The sequence below is a fragment of the Sinocyclocheilus rhinocerous genome, unplaced genomic scaffold (genome assembly GCF_001515625.1).
Source record: "Sinocyclocheilus rhinocerous isolate Xijiao unplaced genomic scaffold, SAMN03320098_v1.1 scaffold986, whole genome shotgun sequence".
NCBI classification, from domain to species: Eukaryota; Metazoa; Chordata; class Actinopteri; order Cypriniformes; family Cyprinidae; genus Sinocyclocheilus; species Sinocyclocheilus rhinocerous.
This window is the reverse complement of record NW_015645515.1, coordinates 130,785-155,836: the sequence shown is the minus strand read 5'-3', so window position 1 is coordinate 155,836 and position 25,052 is coordinate 130,785. Positions and strand designations below refer to the sequence as shown.

The window sequence follows — 25,052 nt, the reverse complement described above, 5'->3', positions numbered from 1 at the left end:
CCAACGCTTGTTTTTCTCGTTTCAGCACCGTGTGTTTTTAGTGTATCTCTCTCTCTTTTTCTCTCCTTTACATGCTGTGCCAGTGCTGGATAGTTTGTGATGTTTGATGCATGGTGACATTTTGACTCATTCTGACTGGTTTAGAGGGTTTTGAGCTGTAGAACTGTAACACTAAACCCTTCTCTGAACACAGAATGGAGATGTCTCTTTCTCTCTGTCGTTCAGGTACGGTCATTTCAGTCCTGGAGAAGCTGCTCTCTCAGTCCACGGAGCAGGATCATCCGGGCCGGCTGGTTATCGAGGCGGCTCACGGGAACGCCGTTAAAGTGCGTGAACTGGTGCAGAAATACCCTGACAAGGTTAGTGCCTCAGTCTGATTTAGTGGAAAGAAATGGGATTTTGTTTGCATGGGTTGTCCTAAGGGAGGGAATCTCCAGACGTTTCAAGTTATTTCTGGCTCTCTCTGTCCGAAGGGTTTTAGCCTTTCCCTTTATAAACACACAGCCCACTAGAGACGGGCTGACGCTGAGCAGCTGCTTATCTGTGTTTTCAAGGAAAAAGTGTCCTTTCTGTAAGATACTGGATTAGAGACTACAGACAGCTGGACTGAAAGCGTTGATAAAGTTAATAAAGAACGGTCATCTCGGGTGCAATCTATTTCTGACAGAGTTGAGCAAGTAGATAGTGTGGTAGAGGTTAAGGAATCGTTCACCCAAAAATTAAAGTTTGCTTTATTAAAATGTGCTCACCCTCAGTTCATCCAAGATCACGACATTCTAATTTATTGAGATGCACCTGTAGGTGGATGGGGAGAAGTCTTTGCAGAAGTGTGTTTGAGCGAAGGCTGTGTGTGACTGTGTTCAGGTGGATGTTAAGAACCAGGGGAAGACGGCTCTGCAGGTGGCTGCCCATCAGGGACATGTGGAGGTGGTGAAGGTTCTGCTTCAGGCCAACAGCAGCATTGAAGCTAAAGATGAGGACGGAGACGCTGCGCTACACTACACAGCGTTCGGGTGAGAGCCAGTGCTTAGAGCTTACGCTTACACTTATGAGAACAGGCCATGTGTACGTTACCCAGTATTAGATGCAGGACAACCTGCGTTTTTGCACATTCTGTACAAACAGAAATGTGCTGTGCTCGTCCTCAGTTAACTGTATTTAACTAATTAAGATGAAGGCACACTCCAGAGACACTGAGTATGTTTACATGTGCAGTATTAAATGCGCTACAGTTGATTTTTGCGTAGTTGAGCTGCAGTCTTCACTGTAACTGATTACTTAAAGGATTAAATACAAGCGTCACCTCTGTTTCTCAGAAAACACACCGTGCCAGGGCTAACTGTAGTCTGATTCATGTTTATACATCTAGAGCCAAAACCAAGCCACAGTGGCATTATCTAGCTCTGTTAGTGTACCTCTGCACAAACACGACTGGTTGAATGTAAGTCAGACTAAATCGTGACATTTTAATCCTTCTAAAGTACACGTAAAGGCATCTGTATTGCCGGTGGATTGATGTCTCTGGGCTCTAGAGGTTGACAGAGTGACCCAGATCATCTGGCTGGAGCAGCTGCACTCCACATTATTTCCAAGCAGAGATGATTTGGGGCATTGATGTGATTTTGGCAGATCTAACTGATGTAGCTGAATTACTAGCTCCCCACACGAGTTAGATGAATGTTTGGCTAGTTCTATTTGGATCATTTAACTGATTTGATGCTCTGAAGTGTGAATTATAAAAGTGTGAAGTTTAATCCTCAAAAACCTTGAACAAAACTACACAAGCCGAAAGAAAATATGAACGATGAGGATCAATTAAACCACACTGAGTTTTGAACAATTATTGGTCGCTGACTCGCTGCTCATTTTTGTTTAGTTTTAAGAGTATGAGCCACAGCACTATACGATACACTAATGTTGTCAAGTCCAGTTTTTCTGTTCACTATTGTGATGGCTATAGCATGTCATTCTTTTTACAGTAGTAAATTCAGTATTGTACAGTGGGTTTAGAAAAGAACCACCCCATTTAAAATAATCGCATTGTGTTGCTTTGCAGCCTAAAATGAAGACGGACACAGTTTTTGTTTCATCCAGCTGTATTTACTCAGTGCAACTTATAACATCCAAGTGAAAGATAAAACACCAACATGTCAGAAAAAAATACAAAAATAAAAAACAGAATCACAGAGTTGGAAAAAGGATCACCCTCTTGTGTCAGTATTTTGTTAAACCATCTTTTGCTTTAATTACAGCCTTTAGTCTGTTGGGAGTTATCTCTACTAACTTTGCACATCTAGACTTTGCAATATTTGCCCACTCTTCTTTGCAGAACTGCTCAAGTTCAGTTCAATCTGATGGTGAGTGTTTGTGGACTGCAGTCTTCAGTTCATTGCAGTTCTGCTGTGTGCTTTGGGTCATTGTCATGTTGGGAGGTAAACCTTCCTCCCATTGATAACTTTCTGGCAGAGGGCAGCAGATTTTCCTCAAGAATCTGACTGTATTTTGCTCCATCCATTGTTCCTTCTATCCTGACGAGTGCTCCAGTCGCTGCTGCAGAGAAACACGCTATAACAGGACATCACCAGCTCCATGCTTTACTGCAGGACTGCTGTTATCTGGATGCTGAGCTGGAGTGGATTTCCACCAGACATAGCGTTTAGTGTTGACACCAAATAATTCAGTTTTAGTCTCATCTGCCTCAGATTCTTCAAGGTGTGTTTTGGCAAAGCTCAGTCTGACTGCGTGTGGCCTTTCTTGAGGAGTGGCTTTTTTCTTGCATCCCTCCCACACAAGCCACATTGGTGGAGGATTAGTGATATTGTTGTCGCATGCACACAATGACCACTCTTTGTCATAAACTCCTGCAGCTGCTTCAGAGTTGCTGTAGCTCTTGGTCTCCTCTCTGATCAGTTTCCTCCTGACTCTCTCATTCAGTTTGGAGTGACGTCCTGATCCAGGGAGGGTCTGTGTTTTACCAAATACCTTCCACTTCTTCATAATAGACTTCACTGTGCTAGTGCATTGATAAAGCCCTTGAAATGTTTTTGTCTCATCTTTTGAAGGTGCCTTGCAGCCCATAGTTGATCGTTTGCTTCAGTTGCACTACCAAGGACTGAAATGCTGCAGGGAAGCTCTTTTCATGCTGAGCTGATCAAAATGAGCACAGCTGATCACAGGTGAAAGAAAAATGGCTGTGTGTGCCATTGAGAAGGTGATTTGCTACACCGGATTGAGTTTACAAGCCATTTTTAGGGGGAGGGTCATCCTTTTTCCAACTCAGTGATTCTGTTTTTATTTGTTTCTGACATGTTGGTGTTTTATCTTTCACTTGGATGTTATAAGTAGCACTGACGTTTCCACTGTCACTTCCGGGGCTTGATCATGCCTCGTCGGTGCTTCCTCGGGGCCAAGGGCCCGGGTTTTTTGGCCCGACGAAAACCTTGGGCCAAAGTGGGCCAGCTGGGGCTAGAGGAGTGATTATGAACAAAGGTGGAGTTTCTCCGCGTCTGGAGAGCGTCAGCGCCGCGGATCATTTCAGAAAGTTAACAGCTATAACACTAGCATTAAAGACTTTTAAAATACTTTTAGTTCAAAACTCACTTTCAGACAGCAGCGAGTGTTTGAAATAACTTGATCTGATGTGGATTATGATCACCATACAAGGCAGACATAGCCTATTTATAAGTGATGCAAAAGACTATGCACGCTAGCCATTAACATTACCATAGTAAACATGGTAAATACGACCGCTTGAAGAAATCAGATGTAAGCTTCTTATTCTCTATCACAATCGTGTATTTATTTAGTAACATATTTTATCTGTCACAAGTCTCCTCTCGAGAGTTTAGCTCCACGTAGCTTATGTCATAAGAATAGAATAATGTTTTTTGTTCGGGAGCTTTTTATAAAAATATAGAAATGATCATTCTTTCTAAATGTGATGTAGGCTATATACTGTGACTACAAATCAACAGAAACAGACTCGACTGAATAAGCAGGTAGGCTATGTTCATACCGCTTTATTTCTCTGTGACTAATTTTTAATCCTGATAAATTAATTCATTATGATCAATGTATCACTTATTATTGTAAAACATCGATGCTTTTGTAAATCTTTAACAGCATGCAAACAAACGGCCGCTTTTATCATGTTCGGTTTGTGATCGCGCTAGTTCCAGTGACTGACTTCTTGTTAGTTTTCTGATAACTTCTCTTTGTTGGTGAAATGATGGGGTTGCGTGACGTTGTTCCTGAGAGGCGTGTAAAGGGCGGGTTTTAGTGAAGCACTGGCTCGCACTGGCCCCACAGTGGAAAAGCGGCTAATGTGATTATTTTAAATAAGGGGCTGATTCTTTTCTAAACCCACTGTAGGCAGTAATTGTACACTTGGTTTTGATTTATTTGTATTTTACTCATGCAGTGTGCTCCTCTAAATGATGTTCACTGTAATGTCTTTTCCGCTGTCTCTGATATGTGCTGTGTGTGCAGGAATCAGGCAGAAATTGCACGCTTGCTGCTCAGTAATGGAGCCAGTGTGAACCTGCTGAATAACTCCATGTGTACGGCGCTGCACATCGCTGTCAATAAAGGCTTCACGGATGTGGTGAGAGTGTTGACGGAGCACTCGGCAGACATCAACCTGCAGGTTAGACAGAAAACACGCCTTTGAGATTTGAGTGCTTACAGAACTGGGTCAGTGATCTGTTTGGAGTTTAAATGATGTAGTTGGTTTTTGATTGAATAATGCAGTGATTTTATTTTACGTTGGATATTTTTTTAATGTATGTTTGTTAATGGGGGACTTGTGAACTCAGTAGTTCAATTAGATTTGTGCGCTAACCCTATTGTTTTTATGTTAATGTGAAGAATGGCAGTGCAAATGGCCCTAGTGGCGTGTTGCTGCTGGTGCTTTTATTACTTGAAGAGTTACTTCAGACATCTTCAGTATTTATTATAACCTATAGGCAGACTATTTCCATCTGAATTCATAGTCGGTTCTGTTTCAGCTAAATTTTCAAATGACTAAATTTACATTTATATTTAATATTTAATTTTAGATTATACATTAATGACACCCTTTGCTAAAAACAAATTCATTAAAAATGATATCAGCTATATTTTACATATTCTGCAAAATAATGTTTTTCTTTATTTCCATTAATAGTATATTAAATAAAGCAATATCATCCTGTACATGCTAAACTCATAACTCATCTAAATATGTTTTCAGTAAATGCACAGTTCTTAAGGGCAGCATTATGTTTCTCCTGATCCGAAAAACCTTTGGACTTGAAAGGCTACTGCTTCGGCGCTGCTTAGATATTGTTTTTGCAAACAAATTCTGCTAAAATAAAATTCTCATTTTTTTTAATTATAAATATTTGAAAAGTGCAGAGCCAGCAAGCGTCCAGCTTACACGGAAACACATTCAGAACGGGTTCAAAAGTTATAGGAGACAAAAGAACAAACGTTTCCATCTCTGTGAGTCCATGTAAAGCGCACACAGCCAAGAAAAGAAAGAGTTGACATTTTAGGACAGCATGATGAGCAAATGATGAGAGAGTTTTCATCCCTTTACCATTTCTGTAAAATTAGAATTTGCAAAAACTAGATTTACCAGTGTTCACTAACATCATGTTTGTTTCTCTTTCCTTGTGTTGTCAGGATTCGTATGGAGATACACCCTTACATGACGCCATTGCTAAAGACTTCAGGAGCATCATTGAGATTCTGACTGTGGTGCCCAACATCGATTTCACGCAGCAGAACAACCGCGGCTTCAACTTGCTGCAGCACGCCGCTCTGAAGGGCAACAAACTGTGAGTGTTCAGCTGTTTATTACACAGCTCTCTGGAACTGTGATTGCTCAGCCGAGCCATGCTGTTCCTTTGCATAATAACACTAAACTGTAGATTTGACTGAATGTTCAAATAGTCTCTCAAACACACTTTCTTCTCACATAATGAAAGAATTTCAGCTTAAATCAATATTTCATGTCTTGTCAAGCGAGTGAAAATCATTGTGACTGTCATGATGTTGCTGAATGTTTTGTCATCAGCAAAGCCATTGTGAATTTACACGCTGACCCTACGAGTTACTCACCAGTCGACTGGGGACTTCATCAGGAGCTAAAGCATGCACATCAGAAAGTCTACTGAAGAAAAAACTGCAAAATGTCATTGAAATAAAGATGAAACAAAAATGATAGAGATTCAACAAAGAAATGAGCTGAATCACTTAAAATCGAGGATATCTCAAAGCCTTTCCTAGAAGTTACATCTTTAACCGTCTGTAAACCTCCTGAAGTAGCTCCACAGTGGCTGGATGTTCCTGTGTTACGCAGTGTTCAAGTTACGTAATCAGATTACTCTTTAAAAGTAACTAGTACAGTAATGCATTACTTTTAAATTTACAACAAAATATCCGAGTTACTTTTTCAAGTAAGTAAAGCAAGTAACTTTGTTTTCCTATATATTGACTGACGCCTCTCCTGTCCCCATGCTCACCTCTGGTGTGAAAGGGCCTTTACAGTTACCAAAAATATCACTTTTGGGGTTTATGTTATTAACTCTTTCCCCGCCAGCATTTTTGAAAAAAGTTGCCAACCACCGCCAGCGATTTTGATGATTTTCACTAAAATTTGATGGCCTCCAGTATATTTTGCTGTATGAATATTTGAATATATAATACACCAAAATAAAGATCAGAGCCTCTACGTTTAAACAAAAAAACTGTTTTATTCTAGCTTAAAGCTTTCTTTTTTTATCAACACTTGAATATAGGTAGGTTTCATAAAAAATGCAGAAAATCACATTTTTATCAAAAACTACATCTGGATAATATTCAGTACGATTATCAAAGCATAAATCCAGTAAATCGCTTCCATCAACACCTCCAAAGCTTGCACAGACATATTCCACTTCCTGCATCAACATTTTACTAAACATTATGCAGTTTTCATTTATTTGCTGATGATCGCATTATTTTTCATATGCATCTGTTTACATAAGCGATCGCTCGTTTCTCCGTCCTTTTCACGTGTGTTTTTGTTCGGGAGGTTTTGTACTCGTTCAGGAGATGCGTAATAGCGCCCCCGAGTGTATAACAGTGAAAACACGGAAAGCTGTAAAAACTCGTCTTTGGCGGGGAAGCGTTTTCTTCTAAAAGACGAGATAACTCGTCAATGGCGGGGAAAGAGTTAAAAAAACAAATAAGCAAGCCCAGACCAGGTGACAAAAAGTAACACAACAGTAACGTAATGCATTACCAAAAGTCATAAAAAGTTACTTTTTTATGAAGTAACGCAATATTGTAATGCATTACTTTTAAAAGTAACTTTCCCCAACCCTAGTGTTAACATATAGATGACCTCAAGGCTAACATCTGGGCTCAACTCATTATTTGACCTCACTAACCGAGCTTTGCATTTGATACTCCACAATCCCAGCTGGATGAACTTGAAACGTATAGTACATGCCATCTTAGAGCAGGATTGAAATGTGCAGTCAGATTTTCTTTGTTTAACAGATCATGCAGCCCTCGATCAAACTCCATAAGGGCTGAACATCAGTTGAACTCTTACCATGAACTAAACAGGCCCGACATTATGCATTATTGAATAGTTAGTTTTCCAGAATTCAAGCCAGTAAATCACGGCACAAACCGATTGTGACCAGCACCAGCCAGTGAACCTGTATGCAGTGCAGTATGGAGCGTGTTCGTGGCTCTTGTGCAGTTTCTGAGGATGCCCATGCTGACATCAGTCGAATACTACCAAATGATGCACAGCCTTTGATGATGAAAGTCTTGAATTCCTTTGTGGTGATACAAATGCAGTTGTTAATTGAGTACAATCTGAGTTGTGTGCTACTCGTTGATTAAAGCCTTGTGGCAGTGATGGATGGATCTTGTCCTCTCAGGATCCCGACACTCTATAAACACGTCTGGTTCTGACAGTTGTCGTATGTGGCATGTGTGAGTGTTGACTGCGGCAGCCGCGGGAATATTAGCATGACCCAGAGCGACAGAGAGACACTGCTGTCGTATTTACTCTCTAGTCCCATATGGCCTGCACTTGAACAGCTCTTATTTGATCTTGGCATAACGTTTTCTGTATTCCTCTTATCAGTCCACCATTTCAATTTTGACAATAAGAAATATTCATTTTCTGAGATGCTGACCAGAGTCAAACAAACTAAATCTATTCAAGGGACAAGTGCCATTCGGATAGCTGAGGTCCAGGTAAAGATCGGCTATAATCCTGAAGAGATTGAATGTATTTTTAGTCCAGTGCCTGTATATAAGATTAGTATTGACCAAGTTCAGAGGCTGTCATATGTGGATCAACTTACTATGTTTTGTATTTTCAACAGTTTCAATATGAAAAATAACTTTTATATTGATTCAATGGATTTATTGCATTTTGGGGAAAAAGTAATACAATTTTATAATAAATCTTTGAAAATCTAAATCTGGATTTGAATTTTTAATGTTATTATAACCTAAAGATACTATGTGAAAGTTTGAAACAGAAAATAGTGGTTTTCATCTTGCCACTTTCTTGGTAAAGAAAACACATTTTTACTCAAGTTAGTCATATAAACGGATTTATAGCGTTTTAAAACCAAACTCTTCATTTGTATCATTGTATTACAGCGTTTATATTCAGTAGATTTGTGGTGTACTGTAGTTTCATCATCCGCAGTGCTTCAAATCCCAGCTCGTAATGTTGGGATGTCAGAGCTGGTCTTTACTGAAGTAGTGTTAATTTTGTTAGCTATTTTTAATTCAGTCTTAGTCTTAGTCCTGTGTCAAATGTAACTTTTAGTTTTTATCATATTTAGTCAACTTGTCCTGTTTTAGTTTTAGTCAAGTTTTAGCAGACTAAATGTCTGAGAATTTTAGTCAGTGGAAACTTACACATTTTCATCATATTTTCATCTCACTGTATAATGGTTAAAATGATAAAAAATGATTATTTTGCTCAATTTTAATTGCAATGACTGTTGTCATTTGGGAAATGTATTTTTACATTTCATCAGATGTTGCTCTTACACCAATAAGCACAAATCAATAGAATATCGACTCGTGTGCATGGTTCATTTTACCTCATCTAACGTTAGTGTACAGATTTAAAGGGGTCATATGATGCTGCTAAAAAGAACATTATGTTGTGTATTTGGTGTAATGAAATGTTTATGCGGTTTAAGGTTTAAAAAAAAACACATTATTTTCCACATACTGTACATTATTGTTGCTCCTCTGTGCCCCGCCTTTCTGAAACGCGTCGATTTTTACAAAGCTCATCTGAAAGCGAGGTGTGCTCTGATTGGCCAGCTATCCAGTGCGTTGTGATTGGCCGAATACCTCAAGCGTGTGACGGAAATGTTACGCCCCTCACCATATTGTGATGCCGTGTCCGGCCGGAGCGACGAGACAAAAACATGAAAACCCATTATAAACGAGGCATTTGTTGCATCCAGTGGAGACATACGGCGGATTCGACGAAGGAGCGTCTGGAGGGCTTGCGGCCACCACATGTGACGACCCCGGGCTGGACTACGCTTCGTCCACGGTGAAAGCCGATCCGGCGATCCACAGCACAAAGTTGATGTATTCCCTCAGCGACCGAAGCGGATATCGTCCTCTTTTGGAAGACCAAACGAAGTATTTTCGCTTTCACAACGAAGCACACAGCGCCTTCACGACATGGCGGCGGCAACAATACTACAGCGAGAATAAAAGTTACGCCTTCTTTCTTTGCGTGAACATTTGGGCGGCGTTATGCAAATCTTCCCACATAGTGACGTAGGTATGTGGGGGCGTGTTAGAACGAGCCGTTTTAGGTAGGCGTGGTTGACTCTTAACGTTTATAAAGAATATCTCTTTGGTTTTGAGACTTTAGTCTTTGCAACTTTACAGATCTTCTTTATGCACCAAGAGCTTGTAACACTCCAAAGAGAAAGGAACAATTGAAATCGCATCATATGACCCCTTTAACAGAGAAATTCCTAATAGTAATTCCAATAATTCCAAATTGCATTCATGTTTCTCTTTTAAAACAAAGACAAACAAATACTTATTGCTGCACAGAGGTTGCGTAAGTAACGTTACAATCAGCAAACAATACAGTCGGGATCCATGACAGAACACAGACTGCTGAATGACACTTTCATTGAAGCAGAACACCTCAAACGGAGATCGCTGAACTCCAGCTTACTTGTACAGTACTGCATGTCGGTGTTTTCAGAGAGAGCGCGTGTGAATGGTTGCCAGATTGCATAAAGCAAAAAGCCGGGCAGAGTACGTATCCGTTTAACAGAAAAGCTCTGATTGGGGGATTTGAGGTCTTGATATCTGGCAACCGCAAACATGAATGCTCGAGTCTTGTACAGCAAGCAGTCTGAAATGTTTTGGCTCCACTTTTTTCAACAAAAATAAAAAAGTTTTGGTAAAATTTTTGTTCTTTTAACTACATTTTAGTCTCTTTTCATCAACAATATTGCATCTTCATTTAGTCTCAGTTATCGTTTAATGACCTTATTATCTCGTCATCGCCTTGTTTTCGTCAGGGGAAAAAACTTTGTTGACGAACATTTTTCATCATAGATTTCGTTAAGGAAATTAACTATATTTAAGAAATCTTTTCTAATTTTTATGAAGAATTGACTTGTTCTTAAGGATGGAGTTGATAATCAGTGACATTATGGCAATGAATGGCATTCTTTTGCGCTCTAATAATAATAATAAAAATACAACACGTTGCACTACTGCCAGTCACCTGTGCCACAGCTTTATAATAATCATATTTCTCTTTATCTGTGCTTATTTAGCTCAAATAGCTAGTACTTGTACAAAAAGAGCATCTCCTTTATAGTTATTGCTATGGACTGCTGCCATGTTGACTTCAGACACTGTTGAATAGTTGCAGTGTACACTGAATACATGACCCGAATCCATGGCATCTGTTGGATTGTGTTCATTTTTTCAGTGTTTGTAGTGCTTTATTGTTTGCAGTGTTGTTATATCAGCTCTACAGTTCTCAGTGTTGTTGTCCTGCACTGCAGACCCAGTGAAACCACAGTTCACTCTACACACTTGTGCACAGCTGGAATGACAATAAACTGGATTCATTTGGAAAGAGAGGCAACTTCTGCGGCAAACAAACATACTCTCTCTCTCTCTCTCATACACACTCACTCACTCACTCACTCGCTCTCACACACACTCACATCTCTCACTCTCTCTCACACACACACACACACTCACTCACTCACTCACTCAATGAAAGTTTTGTTCAAGAGAGCAGCTGAATTGCAACAGTATGATGCTAAAAGAAGAAAGTGAAGAGATACAGAACTAACAGAGGAAAATAACACAATTAGTTCTGGCTCACACCTGAGACCAGGAGAAAATACCAAGAACCTGCTCTTCTGTGGAGCCGTGTGAGATGTGTGGGTTTACTGTGATACACTTACGAGACAAAATTGTCCCTAGAAGTGAGCTAACACTGGCAAAACCCAGCTTTGGGCACAGCCTGTAAAGGAAACAATGATTTCTCAATGTTTTAACTGTTATGAAGTTATCTTTCAGGGGTTAGGTTGGGGTTAGTCTCAGCCTCAAATGGCAAAAGTTGCTCAAATCATCACCAAGTTCTAATCTGACTGACAGCTTTATACACTATCTGGGTGTCAGGGTCTGCTTTTGTTTGAGGCACTTAGTATTTAGTTAAGTTTGTTGGTTATATCTGAAAAATCTGTTCTCATTACATTTGGACAAGTCTACACACCTTTCTGTTATTTTAGTGTTTTCTATGCAACTGTTCACAGAGACTGTCGCACCATGATTTGATTGACGCCCTTCTGTCATTGTGGGCGGTTCTTAGATGCGGTGTGGACCAGACTTTAGACCAATAGCCAAAAGTCTGGCTGCATTAAACTAAGTTAGGAATTGTCTGTAGTCTTTTAGTTTGATGTAAAAACATCAGAAGTCTATGATGCTCCCTTGTTTAGATTAGATGACTTTAGATAAGCGTGTGTGTTGGATGGTCAACAGTTAAACTTGTTATTCTGGTTACACACTAACACACACACCTTTATTTCCCAAACACAGTCAGGTTCAGCCTCTGCTCACCTCCACATGTTCAGTATAATGGCCTACAGTCCTAACTATACATCGGTTATTAAACTGATTTAAGTCTCACCGAGTACACACTGACACATTTCAGATCACTTTGAGCCAATGGTGAGTGAGTCAGATGTTCATTTAATAAGTGCCTTGAGTGATTCAGTGAGTGAGTGAGCTGTTTTAGACCAATGAATTTGGCCCATCGTTTGTGAAAAGAACCAGCTCGTATGAGTCATTCATCTTTTAGACATTTCGTTCAACTCTAAAACACAATGCGTAATTCACAATACGTGTAAAACACCTGTGAACAACCAATATGGAAAATTCTTCACGTTAACGGGTTAATTGGGACCTATTTTCATGGACTTTTCTTGTGTTAGTTGAAACTGCGAACTCCTGGCTGCATCATTTAACTTCTGCATTGACAAAATGTCACGGAAATCGTTCCAGTGTGTTTTATTTTTAAAAATGTTTCAATTCCCAGCCCTACTGATATGAGTGTTATTGTCATGGTTGAGTGTGTGCAAGTGTGTTTTGTTAGGAATCAAGGTCAGTACTTTGAGTACACTCACTCACTCACTCACTCACTCGCTCTCACACACACACACACACTCTCTCTCACACACACACACACACAGGGTGGAGGTGTAATCTGCTGTAATGCAGAGCTGCTGAATCCTGTTTGACATCAGCAGCTCTTAAACCGCCGCACACGCTTCAGAACACTCAGTCGTTCGGACCTCTCTGGAGCACTTGAAGTGACTGCTCCGTCTTGACATTCAGTGGGTCAGGTATTTTTGTATAATGATGCTAAACCGACTGTTGTCTCTAGCCAGATTTCCTAGCTGTTCTAGTCTCATGTCTCTCGTGTGACAGCTTTTTTCTGAGAGTGTAGGAAAACAGATATAAATGTCAAATGTGATGTCTACATTTCTAAAATCCTCTGAGCGAGTCCTAATAGCTCTGGATTCCCATTTCTCACATACGGGGCTGACCGTCTTGGTGTTTGTTTGTGTTCCTCCAGAGCGACAGAGATGATCTTGGCTCGAGCGCGACAGCTGGCTGACGTTAAGAAGGAAGATGGTTTCTCTGCTCTGCATCTGGCCGCCTTGAACAACCACCGGGATGTAGCTGAGATTCTCCTCAAAGAGGTATGAGAGATTTAGCTCACAATTAACTCCAGGAATACTGTCTGCTTAAAACATGGGCAAAATACATGTACAGTAATACAACTACAATGGAAGGCAAAGTGTGGAAAGTGTGCAGAAAATTACAGAACTGCACAGTTTTGGAAGTATAACAGTAATATCTCAACATTCCTAATAAATTGAATGAAGTGATCTAATAAATCACTTACCAATCCTTTCTATGTTAGGTTATATCCGGACTCTTGTCCTCACCATCGAAAATAGGAAGGGATGTTACGTGACTATTCATAAAGCACTGGTCACATGGAGCAAACTCTACCACATGAATTATGTCAGGAACATCAGGATGTTCATCTGCATAGAAAAGTAGTCATACCTAAAAAGGATAATTTAAACAGCTTGAGAGTCATTGGTGTATTTTAGCTGAGAATAACAAAATATGTCTGCTTTTTAACCCCCAGTGCTCCTGCTCAATTAACTCTGTGTGTACACACAAACACCCTTTTATGGCGTTATTTTACTGTCAAATGTCGAGAGCGCACTGTTGTAGAGCAAAAGTACATTGCTATGATGCGCGAGCACGAATCTCTCCGCTCGCACGCGGATTTCTTTTGCTCTCGCACTAAACCGGACGCGCACTCTCAGATATGTGCTGCTCTATTTGTTGATAACTTTTGACAAAGTTTAATCCAGGTGCGAAAATAATTAATTTCTAGCGCAAGAGCACGGAGAGATTTGCGAGTGCAAAGGACACCGTTTGAGCGCGCACACGGGCACTCTTTGAGCACGAGGAGAGATTCGCGATGGCAACGGACACGTTTTAAGTGCGCGCACACACTCTGGGCGAGAGCAGCACATATCTGAGAGTGCGCGTCCGGTTTAGTGCGAGAGCAAAAGAAATCTGCGTGCGAGCGGAGAGATTCGTGCGAGCGCATCATAGCAATGTACTTTTGCTCTATACAACAGTGCGCTCTCGACATTTGACAGTAAAATAAAGCCATATCTTTTTATTAAAGATCTTATTTTTGTGTTAAGGCCACAGGTGTGTTTTCAGGCTTGTTAAGTCACTGTTATGTGATGACCTGGGTCTTATAATAGCTTTATTTATGACTTAAACAACAGTCACACCCTCACTTTTTGTCCTGTGTGCTGCTTGTGTTTAGTGTGTGTAATACAGTATTTGATGAACTGAGTGTGCTGCCATCTGGTGGCTGGTGGGCTTATATGTGTTTATTACTTTGGGAATGTTTTGTAGGTATTTAAAGCAGAGAAAGGAAGTTTTGAACCATTTATAATACTGTGTTTTTTCTCTATTTCAGAATGTAGATGATAATTTAAACATGCAGTCAAACTGCAATAACACAAGTCAAATTCATCCATTGGCACAATTTATTCTTGCCCACCAAAATATAAACAGAAGCCTTTAAATAAAAGAACATTTAAGCTCAATTCAGTGTGTCCAACGTTTGACTGCCTGTGTATTTGTAACCTCCGTAATTCTGCCCTCTTTGGCGTTAAGGGTCGTTGTGACATCAACATCCGCAACAATCGCAATCAGACGCCGCTGCAGCTGGCTGTGACTCAGGGTCACATGGCTCTAGTGGCCCTGCTGGTGACGGAGGGGGCAGACGTCAACGCAGAGGATGAGGATGGAGACACAGCCATGCACACGGCTCTCAGCCGCCAGCAGCTGGCCACCGTCATGAGCAGCGGAGAGGGCGAAGGAGCGCTGCTCTACAGCAGGGTAAGAGCGGTACAGTGACACAGATAGAGAGAGTGGAATACTAGCGCACTGCACTTAATGAAATATGGATGCCTGCTGTAAACATGTACTTTTAAAACTATTATTATCTAAACCAGGGGCGCCGCTAAGGGGGAAAGTTTGGATGATTCTAAGGGCCCACACACTTTTGGGGCCCCCAGAGATCTGTTTTATTAGCAGTAACAGTACTAGTAGTAATGCAAAAGAAATTATAAATGTATCTACCAAAGAGTTACAAATAAAACAAAATTACATTCTCTGCATGGTTCCGTCCCATCCTACGTAGCCTAGAGTCACTGAGTGAGATCAGATGGTAAACTATAAGTCCGGTCATCAAGAGATCTAAATATTTGTGGATTGGAAACCAATGGAAAATTGACTGGCTTGTGCTGCAATGCTATGGATGTTTTGCCCGACAGGTCTTCGAGCCAGTCACGTGACTGAAAACTATGAATTGTAGCCTCTAAATTTGATAATGCTCAACACCATTGGTTCGAAGCGCTGACAATGCTTTGTAAAGCCTTTTTTATCATGCCAGTAAAGCTATTTGGAATCTCAATTTACCAGTTGCTGATTGCGATGCAGATTTTTTCGAATAGGATGCACATCTCGACCACAGAACGTCTCTGTTCATGGTAAATATTGCCCTGGTCACACTGAGCCAATATTTATTCTGATGACTTTAGTGTGACTGATCACGCTGTAGCTAGTATGAGTAGCCTAACAAAATGCTTTCTCTGTCTAGATTTGACTACAATAATAATAACTGACACTTCAAATCAACATTTAAATTTCAACTTTTAATAAATGGCAGTCTTTAATCATGTCTGAAAATATATCAATGAATAACCTGATACAAGTAACGTTTAATATTTAGTAAAATCCCCTTAAAATAATAAAAATATTAAAGAAAAAAAAATATTATTGAGCTAAAATCACAAAAGCACAAATATATATTCGTTCTCATATAACTCTGCCTTCATTAATTTGTATGTTCATCTATAAGTGTTTGGGCTGTTTAATATTAGGATTTTGTTTAAAATCCCCCACCGTGGCCCCGCCCTTCAACATCAAGCCCCACCCCGCAGTACCCCCAGATAAAATATGTTCCCGCGGCTATGGGTAGGTCTCTGACTAAATACTGATACCTAGTGGTCAAAAGCAATAGCAAAAGTAATAGGTCAGTATTATTAAATTGAATTCCAGCTAATTAGATTTCACGTAGCATTTTAATCGGTCAGTCATGGAAGTCTGATTTGTTGATAACTTTTGACAAAGTTTAATCCAGGTGCGAAAATAATTAATTTCTAGCGCAAGAGCACGGAGAGATTTGCGAGTGCAAAGGACACAGTTTGAGCGCGCACACGGGCACTCTTTGAGCACGAGGAGAGATTCGCGATGGCAACGGACACGTTTTAAGTGCGCGCACACTCTCTGGGCGAGAGCAGCACATATCTGAGAGTGCGCGTCCGGTTTAGTGCGAGAGCAAAAGAAATCTGCGTGCGAGCGGAGAGATTCGTGCGAGCGCATCATAGCAATGTACTTTTGCTCTATACAACAGTGCGCTCTCGACATTTGACAGTAAAATAAAGCCATATCTTTTTATTAAAGATCTTATTTTTGTGTTAAGGCCACAGGTGTGTTTTCAGGCTTGTTAAGTCACTGTTATGTGATGACCTGGGTCTTATAATAGCTTTATTTATGACTTAAACAACAGTCACACCCTCACTTTTTGTCCTGTGTGCTGCTTGTGTTTAGTGTGTGTAATACAGTATTTGATGAACTGAGTGTGCTGCCATCTGGTGGCTGGTGGGCTTATATGTGTTTATTACTTTGGGAATGTTTTGTAGGTATTTAAAGCAGAGAAAGGAAGTTTTGAACCATTTATAATACTGTGTTTTTTCTCTATTTCAGAATGTAGATGATAATTTAAACATGCAGTCAAACTGCAATAACACAAGTCAAATTCATCCATTGGCACAATTTATTCTTGCCCACCAAAATATAAACAGAAGCCTTTAAATAAAAGAACATTTAAGCTCAATTCAGTGTGTCCAACGTTTGACTGCCTGTGTATTTGTAACCTCCGTAATTCTGCCCTCTTTGGCGTTAAGGGTCGTTGTGACATCAACATCCGCAACAATCGCAATCAGACGCCGCTGCAGCTGGCTGTGACTCAGGGTCACATGGCTCTAGTGGCCCTGCTGGTGACGGAGGGGGCAGACGTCAACGCAGAGGATGAGGATGGAGACACAGCCATGCACACGGCTCTCAGCCGCCAGCAGCTGGCCACCGTCATGAGCAGCGGAGAGGGCGAAGGAGCGCTGCTCTACAGCAGGGTAAGAGCGGTACAGTGACACAGATAGAGAGAGTGGAATACTAGCGCACTGCACTTAATGAAATATGGATGCCTGCTGTAAACATGTACTTTTAAAACTATTATTATCTAAACCAGGGGCGCCGCTAAGGGGGAAAGTTTGGATGATTCTAAGGGCCCACACACTTTTGGGGCCCCCAGAGATCTGTTTTATTAGCAGTAACAGTACTAGTAGTAATGCAAAAGAAATTATAAATGTATCTACCAAAGAGTTACAAATAAAACAAAATTACATTCTCTGCATGGTTCCGTCCCATCCTACGTAGCCTAGAGTCACTGAGTGAGATCAGATGGTAAACTATAAGTCCGGTCATCAAGAGATCTAAATATTTGTGGATTGGAAACCAATGGAAAATTGACTGGCTTGTGCTGCAATGCTATGGATGTTTTGCCCGACAGGTCTTCGAGCCACTGAAAACTATGAAAACTATGAATTGTAGCCTCTAAATTTGATAATGCTCAACACCATTGGTTCGAAGCGCTTTGTAAAGCCTGTAAAGCCTTTTTTATCATGCCAGTAAAGCTATTTGGAATCTCAATTTACCAGTTGCTGATTGCGATGCAGATTTTTTCGAATAGGATGCACATCTCGACCACAGAACGTCTCTGTTCATGGTAAATATTGCCCTGGTCACACTGAGCCAATATTTATTCTGATGACTTTAGTGTGACTGATCACGCTGTAGCTAGTATGAGTAGCCTAACAAAATGCTTTCTCTGTCTAGATTTGACTACAATAATAATAACTGACACTTCAAATCAACATTTAAATTTCAACTTTTAATAAATGGCAGTCTTTAATCATGTCTGAAAATATATCAATGAATAACCTGATACAAGTAACGTTTAATATTTAGTAAAATCCCCTTAAAATAATAAAAATATTAAAGAAAAAAAAATATTATTGAGCTAAAATCACAAAAGCACAAATATATATTCGTTCTCATATAACTCTGCCTTCATTAATTTGTATGTTCATCTATAAGTGTTTGGGCTGTTTAATATTAGGATTTTGTTTAAAATCCCCCACCGTGGCCCCGCCCTTCAACATCAAGCCCCACCCCGCAGTACCCCCAGATAAAATATGTTCCCGCGGCTATGGGTAGGTCTCTGACTAAATACTGATACCTGGTGATCAAAAGCAATAGCAAAAATAATAGGTTAGTATTATTAAATTGCAGACAAAGATTTTGGATAACTATGTTTCTTTCATTGGGCCCAAAATTGCTAGCAGTGCCCCTGATCTAAACAAATAGTAAAAGAAAAAAAAAAGGTTTCGACATGGGTTTGTTTGAAGAAAGTAAACAGTCAGTAATAAGTCCAAAGAAACAAATGACAAGCAATATGATAGATGAATACAATAAAACAAAGGTACAAATGAAACAATGTTTTAAATAGGTCTATTGAATTGAATAAATTACTCCCATTCAAGAAACAGGCTCTCTGTTGGTAAGTGAGCCTCAGTTTCAGTTTGCTGGAGGCTTTGTCTCAACGGCATTTTGAGCCCCTGCTGGAATATTTCCTTAAGCTTCTGTCTTTTGAGACAGCCTTGCTTCTGGCCACGGCTTCAGCCAAAACACGTCTCTCTGTTCATTCCTTGTGCACTAAATTCTCTCTCAGCGGAGATATGATTTTTCTTAGGCCCAGCCTGGCCTTTATGCCTAAATGCTTCCCAGTGTGCACATGTGAGGTCTTCAAGCTTTCGTCTTTTCACCCATCCCTTTTATACTCTGCACAGGATCAGAGGTTGAATGCTCCGTGTACTGTGCATGCATGGATAGCTCTTGATTTGTTGGCAATGCCTCTCTCATTGGCATTTAAATCTAAGCGAGTCCAAGCCCCCAGGGACCCTTTAGAGCACACTCCACTAGGGGCATGGCTGCTTCTTGGGCTCTGTTTAGAGGAGTTTCATTGCAGGAAATTGCAAGTTGGGTTTGTCAGATACTACTGGCTTGATATTACCAGGACTCTGTTAGCTCATTCTGTACTCTACTCCTCCCCAAACCTGGGCTTGCCTGGCACCAGTTTCATTACTGTGTGGGTTGCCAGGTTTAATGATGTAAAGGTATTACTACATGCCATTGATACTGTATCTCCACCCATAGAGCACCTTTGGGATGTGTTATGCATTGCCTTTGCAGGTGACTGAGCCCTGGCTTTCAGGGTCTCTCTGTGAATGTATGTCGAACACGAGATGATAAAAGCAATACACAACAATAGGTTACTGTTTGTAACACAGTTCTCTAAAACAGAGTGGAGAGATCCACCAAGATTGCCCCACTTGCTACACGAGAAGCGAGCATGCTGACTGAAAAGGTAGCTTGTGCAGGTCCTTTTATGTGGTCAGATAAGTGATGGACCCTTTCCTGGCATTGGATGCTTGTGCAGAGGTCAGGTACGAATGCCCTTCCCATAGGTAGATATTTTAGCTTTCCACAGTGTGATTCTGATCAAATTAGGGGTGTGTGATATATATAATCTACGATAATATCATAATTGTCTTTTTAACAATGTGCAATCTGACATTATCGAGTAAATAGCAAAACCCAAACGCATACATTACGTGATGAAGTCTAGTAGGTTAAACTAGTGCGCGTGCGCATTTACAGTGTGTTCTTTCACTGCATGATTCAGTCTTTTAAAATGCATTTAGAATGATCACAAAATTCAAGATATAGGTGCAGGAAATCTATACATTTATATCATTTCATATAGTTAATATCACATGAAGAATGCCTTTTTTTTTTCTTCAAAAATCAGCATGATTACAAATGTGATATTGATTTTAATACAGCAGTTCAATACCAGGAAGTTAATATTAAGAGACTTACGTTTTAGACACTATATTGCCTGTTTTTACCTGTTTCCTGAATGAATCACCGTTTATATGATTCGGTTCATCACAGTGACTCACTTATTAACAGTGACTTGCTGCCACCTACTAGCGGTTTTAATTTCACATTTAAAGTATCTTTTCATGTTTTTAATCATTTCAAATATAAGTATTCAACGCTTTATGTTTAAAATATCAAAACATTATTTATGCATTTGTAACTGCAGGTTAAAGCCTCTGAGCTGCATTAAACTGTGTTTAAATTCATCTAAATGCTGTGTTTCCCTGCACTGCAAAGATTAATTTTGTTGATACTGATTTAATTTGCTTGGTAACAGCCCAAATATCTTCTTATTCTCATTGACTGATTAAATGTAAGAATCTGACTCAAATAATGATGCACACTTTTAGAAAAAATTGCTTTTTAAAGGTAAAAATGCCCATAAAAGGTCAAAATTAATTTAAACTTATTAAAACCGATTAATTTCTGTCACTGCTGTGAACTGACCACCACACTAGGAGTGTAACGGTTCTCGGTATAAAATCGAACCGTACCGTTCTCCACCCACGGTTCAACGATATGGTTTGTTCAAAATAACAACAACACGTAAAACAGACAGAGTTGGGCTAATGCATGTTTCTGTGGATGGATACGCATTCTGGCTTCCCAAGACATTACAACAACAGCGATGAACAAAAGAAACGTGGACAAAGCAGTCACTGTTAGTAAAGTTATGCTTGCTGTAAACATGCTGCTATCTGTGTTGAAACTAAACGCATTTAAGCCTCGCCAGTTTCAACATTCAAGAGCCAGAAGACGTGAATGAGAAGAACCCGCGTCTTAGACAGCGCACAAATACTGAGCTCTCTTTCAAGACTTGTGCTTGAATGGACAAATTCACACACAAATGATAACATGCCCGTCTTGCTGAGTTTCCTAGCAGACACAGTGAACGTACTGTATCAGTGTACTGGATCCGTGACAGCCGGCTATATTCCTGCTGTCTGTGATTTTAATGTTAATCAAACAACAAAAGACAAGGAAATCACTCACTGCTCTTGACTGAATAACTTTTGTACCTTTAATAAGGATTAATCTTCCGTTTATACAGTCAAATATGCAATGCTATTTTACTTTTGATTACTTTATTCAATTTCTGTACTTAAAAACTGTTAGACCTACCTAAAAACCTGAAAAGCACTGTTTATTTTATTTATCTTTGCTCTATTGTATTTATTTGTGCTGTTGCATAGATTTTGTTCTTATTTTCTTTATTATTTGACAGTATAGTCCTTTTTTCCCTAAAATAGCTTTAGCAGTCAGCTGTCCGCGGTAGTCCTTACGGTACCAGCACAATAACAAACTATAGCAAAAATATTGTCTAATTATTGTTATCGATAAAATCCCAGAAAATTTCGAGATATCTTTTTTTTTTGTCAATAGAACACCCCGAATCAAATGTTAATGATTCATAAATAGAAGACAGTTGCATTCGCTTCCGGTGCGTTTGTCTTTCTTGAAATGTGGGACACAGTATTCCAGGAAAGTGTGCTCTGCTGAATGCTACACAGTTTGGTAAACGTAGTACGTCATCCAGGTATTCCATGTGTTCCATGTAAAAATTCACATACTGTGCTGAAATAACAGAAGCCGTGCGCACCGGAGAAGCATCTAGTATTATAATCAGTGGTGTTTATTGCTTCCTTCTTTGCGTGTAGTTGTGTAGCTCAGGGCTGATGGGAAACACGGAGCTGAACGTAGGAGCTGCTATCGCTTGCTTCTTGGCACAGGAAGGGGCCGATATCAGTTATGCCAACCATAAAGGTAAAAGCCCACTGGACCTGGTTACAGACAGCAGCGTACAAACTCTCATCAGGAGCTTCGCAGAAAAGCACAGGTGTGTCTCGGCGTGTTGATTGTGCTGCTCACTGATTGCGGGATCTGATCAGATGTGATCTTGACATGTTGTGTGTGTGTGTTCAGGCTTCAAGCCGTCACGTGTGGCACAGGCACGAGCAGCAGCAGTCTCAGGCGAGTGCACACTACACCCAACACCATGACCAACCTGGTCATGCCCAGCGCGACGGGCCCCAGCGAGTGCCTCATCTGCTCCGAGCTCGCACTGCTGGTGCTGTTCTCTCCATGTCAACACAGCGTCGCCTGCGAGGGTGAGCTTACTAAACTCAAGTCCAGACCTGCTGTTGTTGGATGAATATATAGGTTTGCTCAGAAACGCATCAAAATGTGGTAGTTAAGTTGGCCATGAATTATAGAAGTTTTACTTGCCTATATAGTTGGTCTACAGAAACTGTCCTGTGTTGTATCTATTCAGAATGTGCTCACAGAATGAAGAAATGTATCCGGTGCCAGGTGACAATAACAAAGAAAATTCGGCAAGGTAAGCATTTTTACATTTGAATTACGATAATATTTTATGCTTTTTCATGTTGGTTCATTCTGAGAAGAAACAGTATTGTTGCTCCATGGCCTGCTTTCCAAATGATAAACACTTTAGTACAGAATAAAGTTAATAACGGTCAATAATGCCCATTTTAAAATGAGCACACAGTGTTGCGGTCAGCATACGCTCAGCTTTCAATTGATCTAATTTGGTGACATTCTACTTGAATTACCAAATTTCTCTCAAACATTAGTTGTAATAAAAACAGAAGAACGAAGTCTCATACTCCATAGAAACCTGTTAAGGAAACAGCTTAAATAAAACCTGGGCTCTAGATTCTAGACTCATCCGTCTGTCTTCAGACATCGATAAGATGCTAAATACATTTGGCCTTACATTTACATTTAGTCATTTTGCAGACGCTTTTATCCAAAGCGACTTACAATTGGGGAATACATAAAGCGATTCTTCTTAAAGAGGCAAACAGACACAGGAAGGGCTTGTAACACCAAGTTTTAGGCATTGTTCAAATAAGTACAAGCTAGAAAGGGAAAAAATAAATAAAGAGACAAAGTAGAAATATGTGGCCTTCCAGTACATGAAGCCTGCTTAGCTTTTCCCTTCAGAATGGTTTTCTGTAAAATAGATGATGGGATGATTATGTTTGTGCACAGCAGGCTGTTTATCATCATTACGGTGCAAAAGTTAGTCTTTCTAATCAACAGCACATCAAGAAGCATGAACTTTCCTTTGAACAGGCCTTTATGGGCGACTGATTTGGAGAGAAATTGTGTTCTCCCTGGTCGTAGCTGCACTTTTGTGTCCCCGCGGACTGTGAATGAATTGTGGTGTAATTCTGAACGTTTACTGTGAAACTTTGCTCTTTCGCTTCAGTAAAAATTAAGGGAACTAAATACTGTTATGACACAGGTACCAGTAATTAAAGATGGAAGCAGCCACTGAAAGGAATTGTGTTCCCGTTCTCTATTACGTTGTTGTAATTATTGCTATTTTAGTTTTAGTTCGTTCTTTGGCTAATTGTGGTACGTTGTGCTTGGAATTGAGCATGTCCGTTTCTTGAAAGCAGACCAGACGGAGGTGGAGTGCAGCCCCAGCTCGGAGAACTCGGAGCAGCACAACCTGCTGGAGCAGCTGCAGTCGCGCTACAGACAGATGGAGGAGCGCATCACCTGCCCCATCTGCATCGACAACCACATCAAGCTGGTGTTCCAGTGCGGCCACGCCTCCTGCATCGACTGCAGCGCCGCGCTCAAGACCTGCCCCATCTGCCGGCAGACCATCCGCGAGAGGATCCAGCTGTTCGTCTGAACCGCGTGGCTCTGAGGGGAAGACGGTTGGCTGTTTGTGCTTCATAGTCTGTCCTATCCTGAGCCTCATCATTTAGCCATAAAGCAGGAGCGCGCCGCCCTTTCGTGCCGGACCGGAGGATGTGAGCGGGCACTAGATGGCCAACCAATGCCTGCCTTTGGTTTTGCTTGTCTGCGTGTGCATCGCGTTGAACATCAGCAGGGTTTTCAGCCATTTAGGACCTGGTTTTGGATCTGCATCTACAGTATTACCGAGTGAAGAGGAGTCTATCAGACATCAGAAGATATGCTTCATGCTGCTGAAGAGCTAGATTATAGAGAACCCTAACACAAACCCAGCATGCAGCGTGAGCTGTCACATCAGCCCCGCGCAGAAAGCATCTCACGAAACCCGTCGGGACCTGGGCCATATTTTACACTAAAATCCAAAGGGAGAAATCATGTTGTGTAAAAAAAAAAGAAGATATTGAGATATTTAGCGGTGCATACAATGATTTTATTTTGTGACATTTTCACCTTCAATTCTCTTTACTGTAATGCTCAAAATATTAAGTGTGTATGCATCATGGTAGTTCAGCATTGGTTTTACTCTAGCTTTAATTTATGCCAATAGAAACGTTTTTACAGTATTTTTACAGTGAATATAATGAATATAAAAACGTGTCAAATGTAATTCATTCTTTTTGTTCATGTGATTTTGGGGTGAAATATGACCTGGTTTCCATGAGATCCCACCGAACACGGTGATCCAGCGCCCGCTGCTGCTTCAATCAACTCTTCAAACACTAACTTCATTCTGAGCCGAGTCTGATGTACATTAAAGTGCAGTCCCAGCGTCCCAGAGAATGGCGTTTCTTTTATCAGATGCCTGTACCGGTCCACTCACAGATCTAGAACTTACACAAGCAAGAGATATACATAATGCATGCTGGTGAGCATATTATCTACGTCATATATATATGGTCACGAATACCATTTGTAGTGTTATAAGTGCTCATGTGTGATAATGGCTCTGTGTCTGAGGGTCCGACTGAAAGACCCTTAATAGCACAATAGTAGATTGATTTGTGTCAGCA

General features: G+C 40.5%; 1 protein-coding gene across 1 annotated transcript in view; it reads left to right on the top strand.

Annotated features, from left to right (window-relative positions):
• mib2 (MIB E3 ubiquitin protein ligase 2) overlaps positions 1-24,433 on the top strand; it is a 52,809-nt gene extending 28,376 nt beyond the window's left edge. Inside the window, exons 11-19 of the mRNA XM_016509600.1 lie at positions 865-1,013; positions 4,489-4,645; positions 5,665-5,819; positions 13,151-13,277; positions 14,794-15,018; positions 21,966-22,144; positions 22,231-22,415; positions 22,580-22,645; positions 23,736-24,433. Coding sequence (XP_016365086.1) covers positions 865-1,013; positions 4,489-4,645; positions 5,665-5,819; positions 13,151-13,277; positions 14,794-15,018; positions 21,966-22,144; positions 22,231-22,415; positions 22,580-22,645; positions 23,736-23,977 — 1,485 coding nt within the window. The 3' untranslated portion in view covers positions 23,978-24,433. The remainder of the gene's footprint in view (positions 1-864; positions 1,014-4,488; positions 4,646-5,664; positions 5,820-13,150; positions 13,278-14,793; positions 15,019-21,965; positions 22,145-22,230; positions 22,416-22,579; positions 22,646-23,735) is intronic.
• Positions 24,434-25,052: the final 619 nt, after the last annotated feature.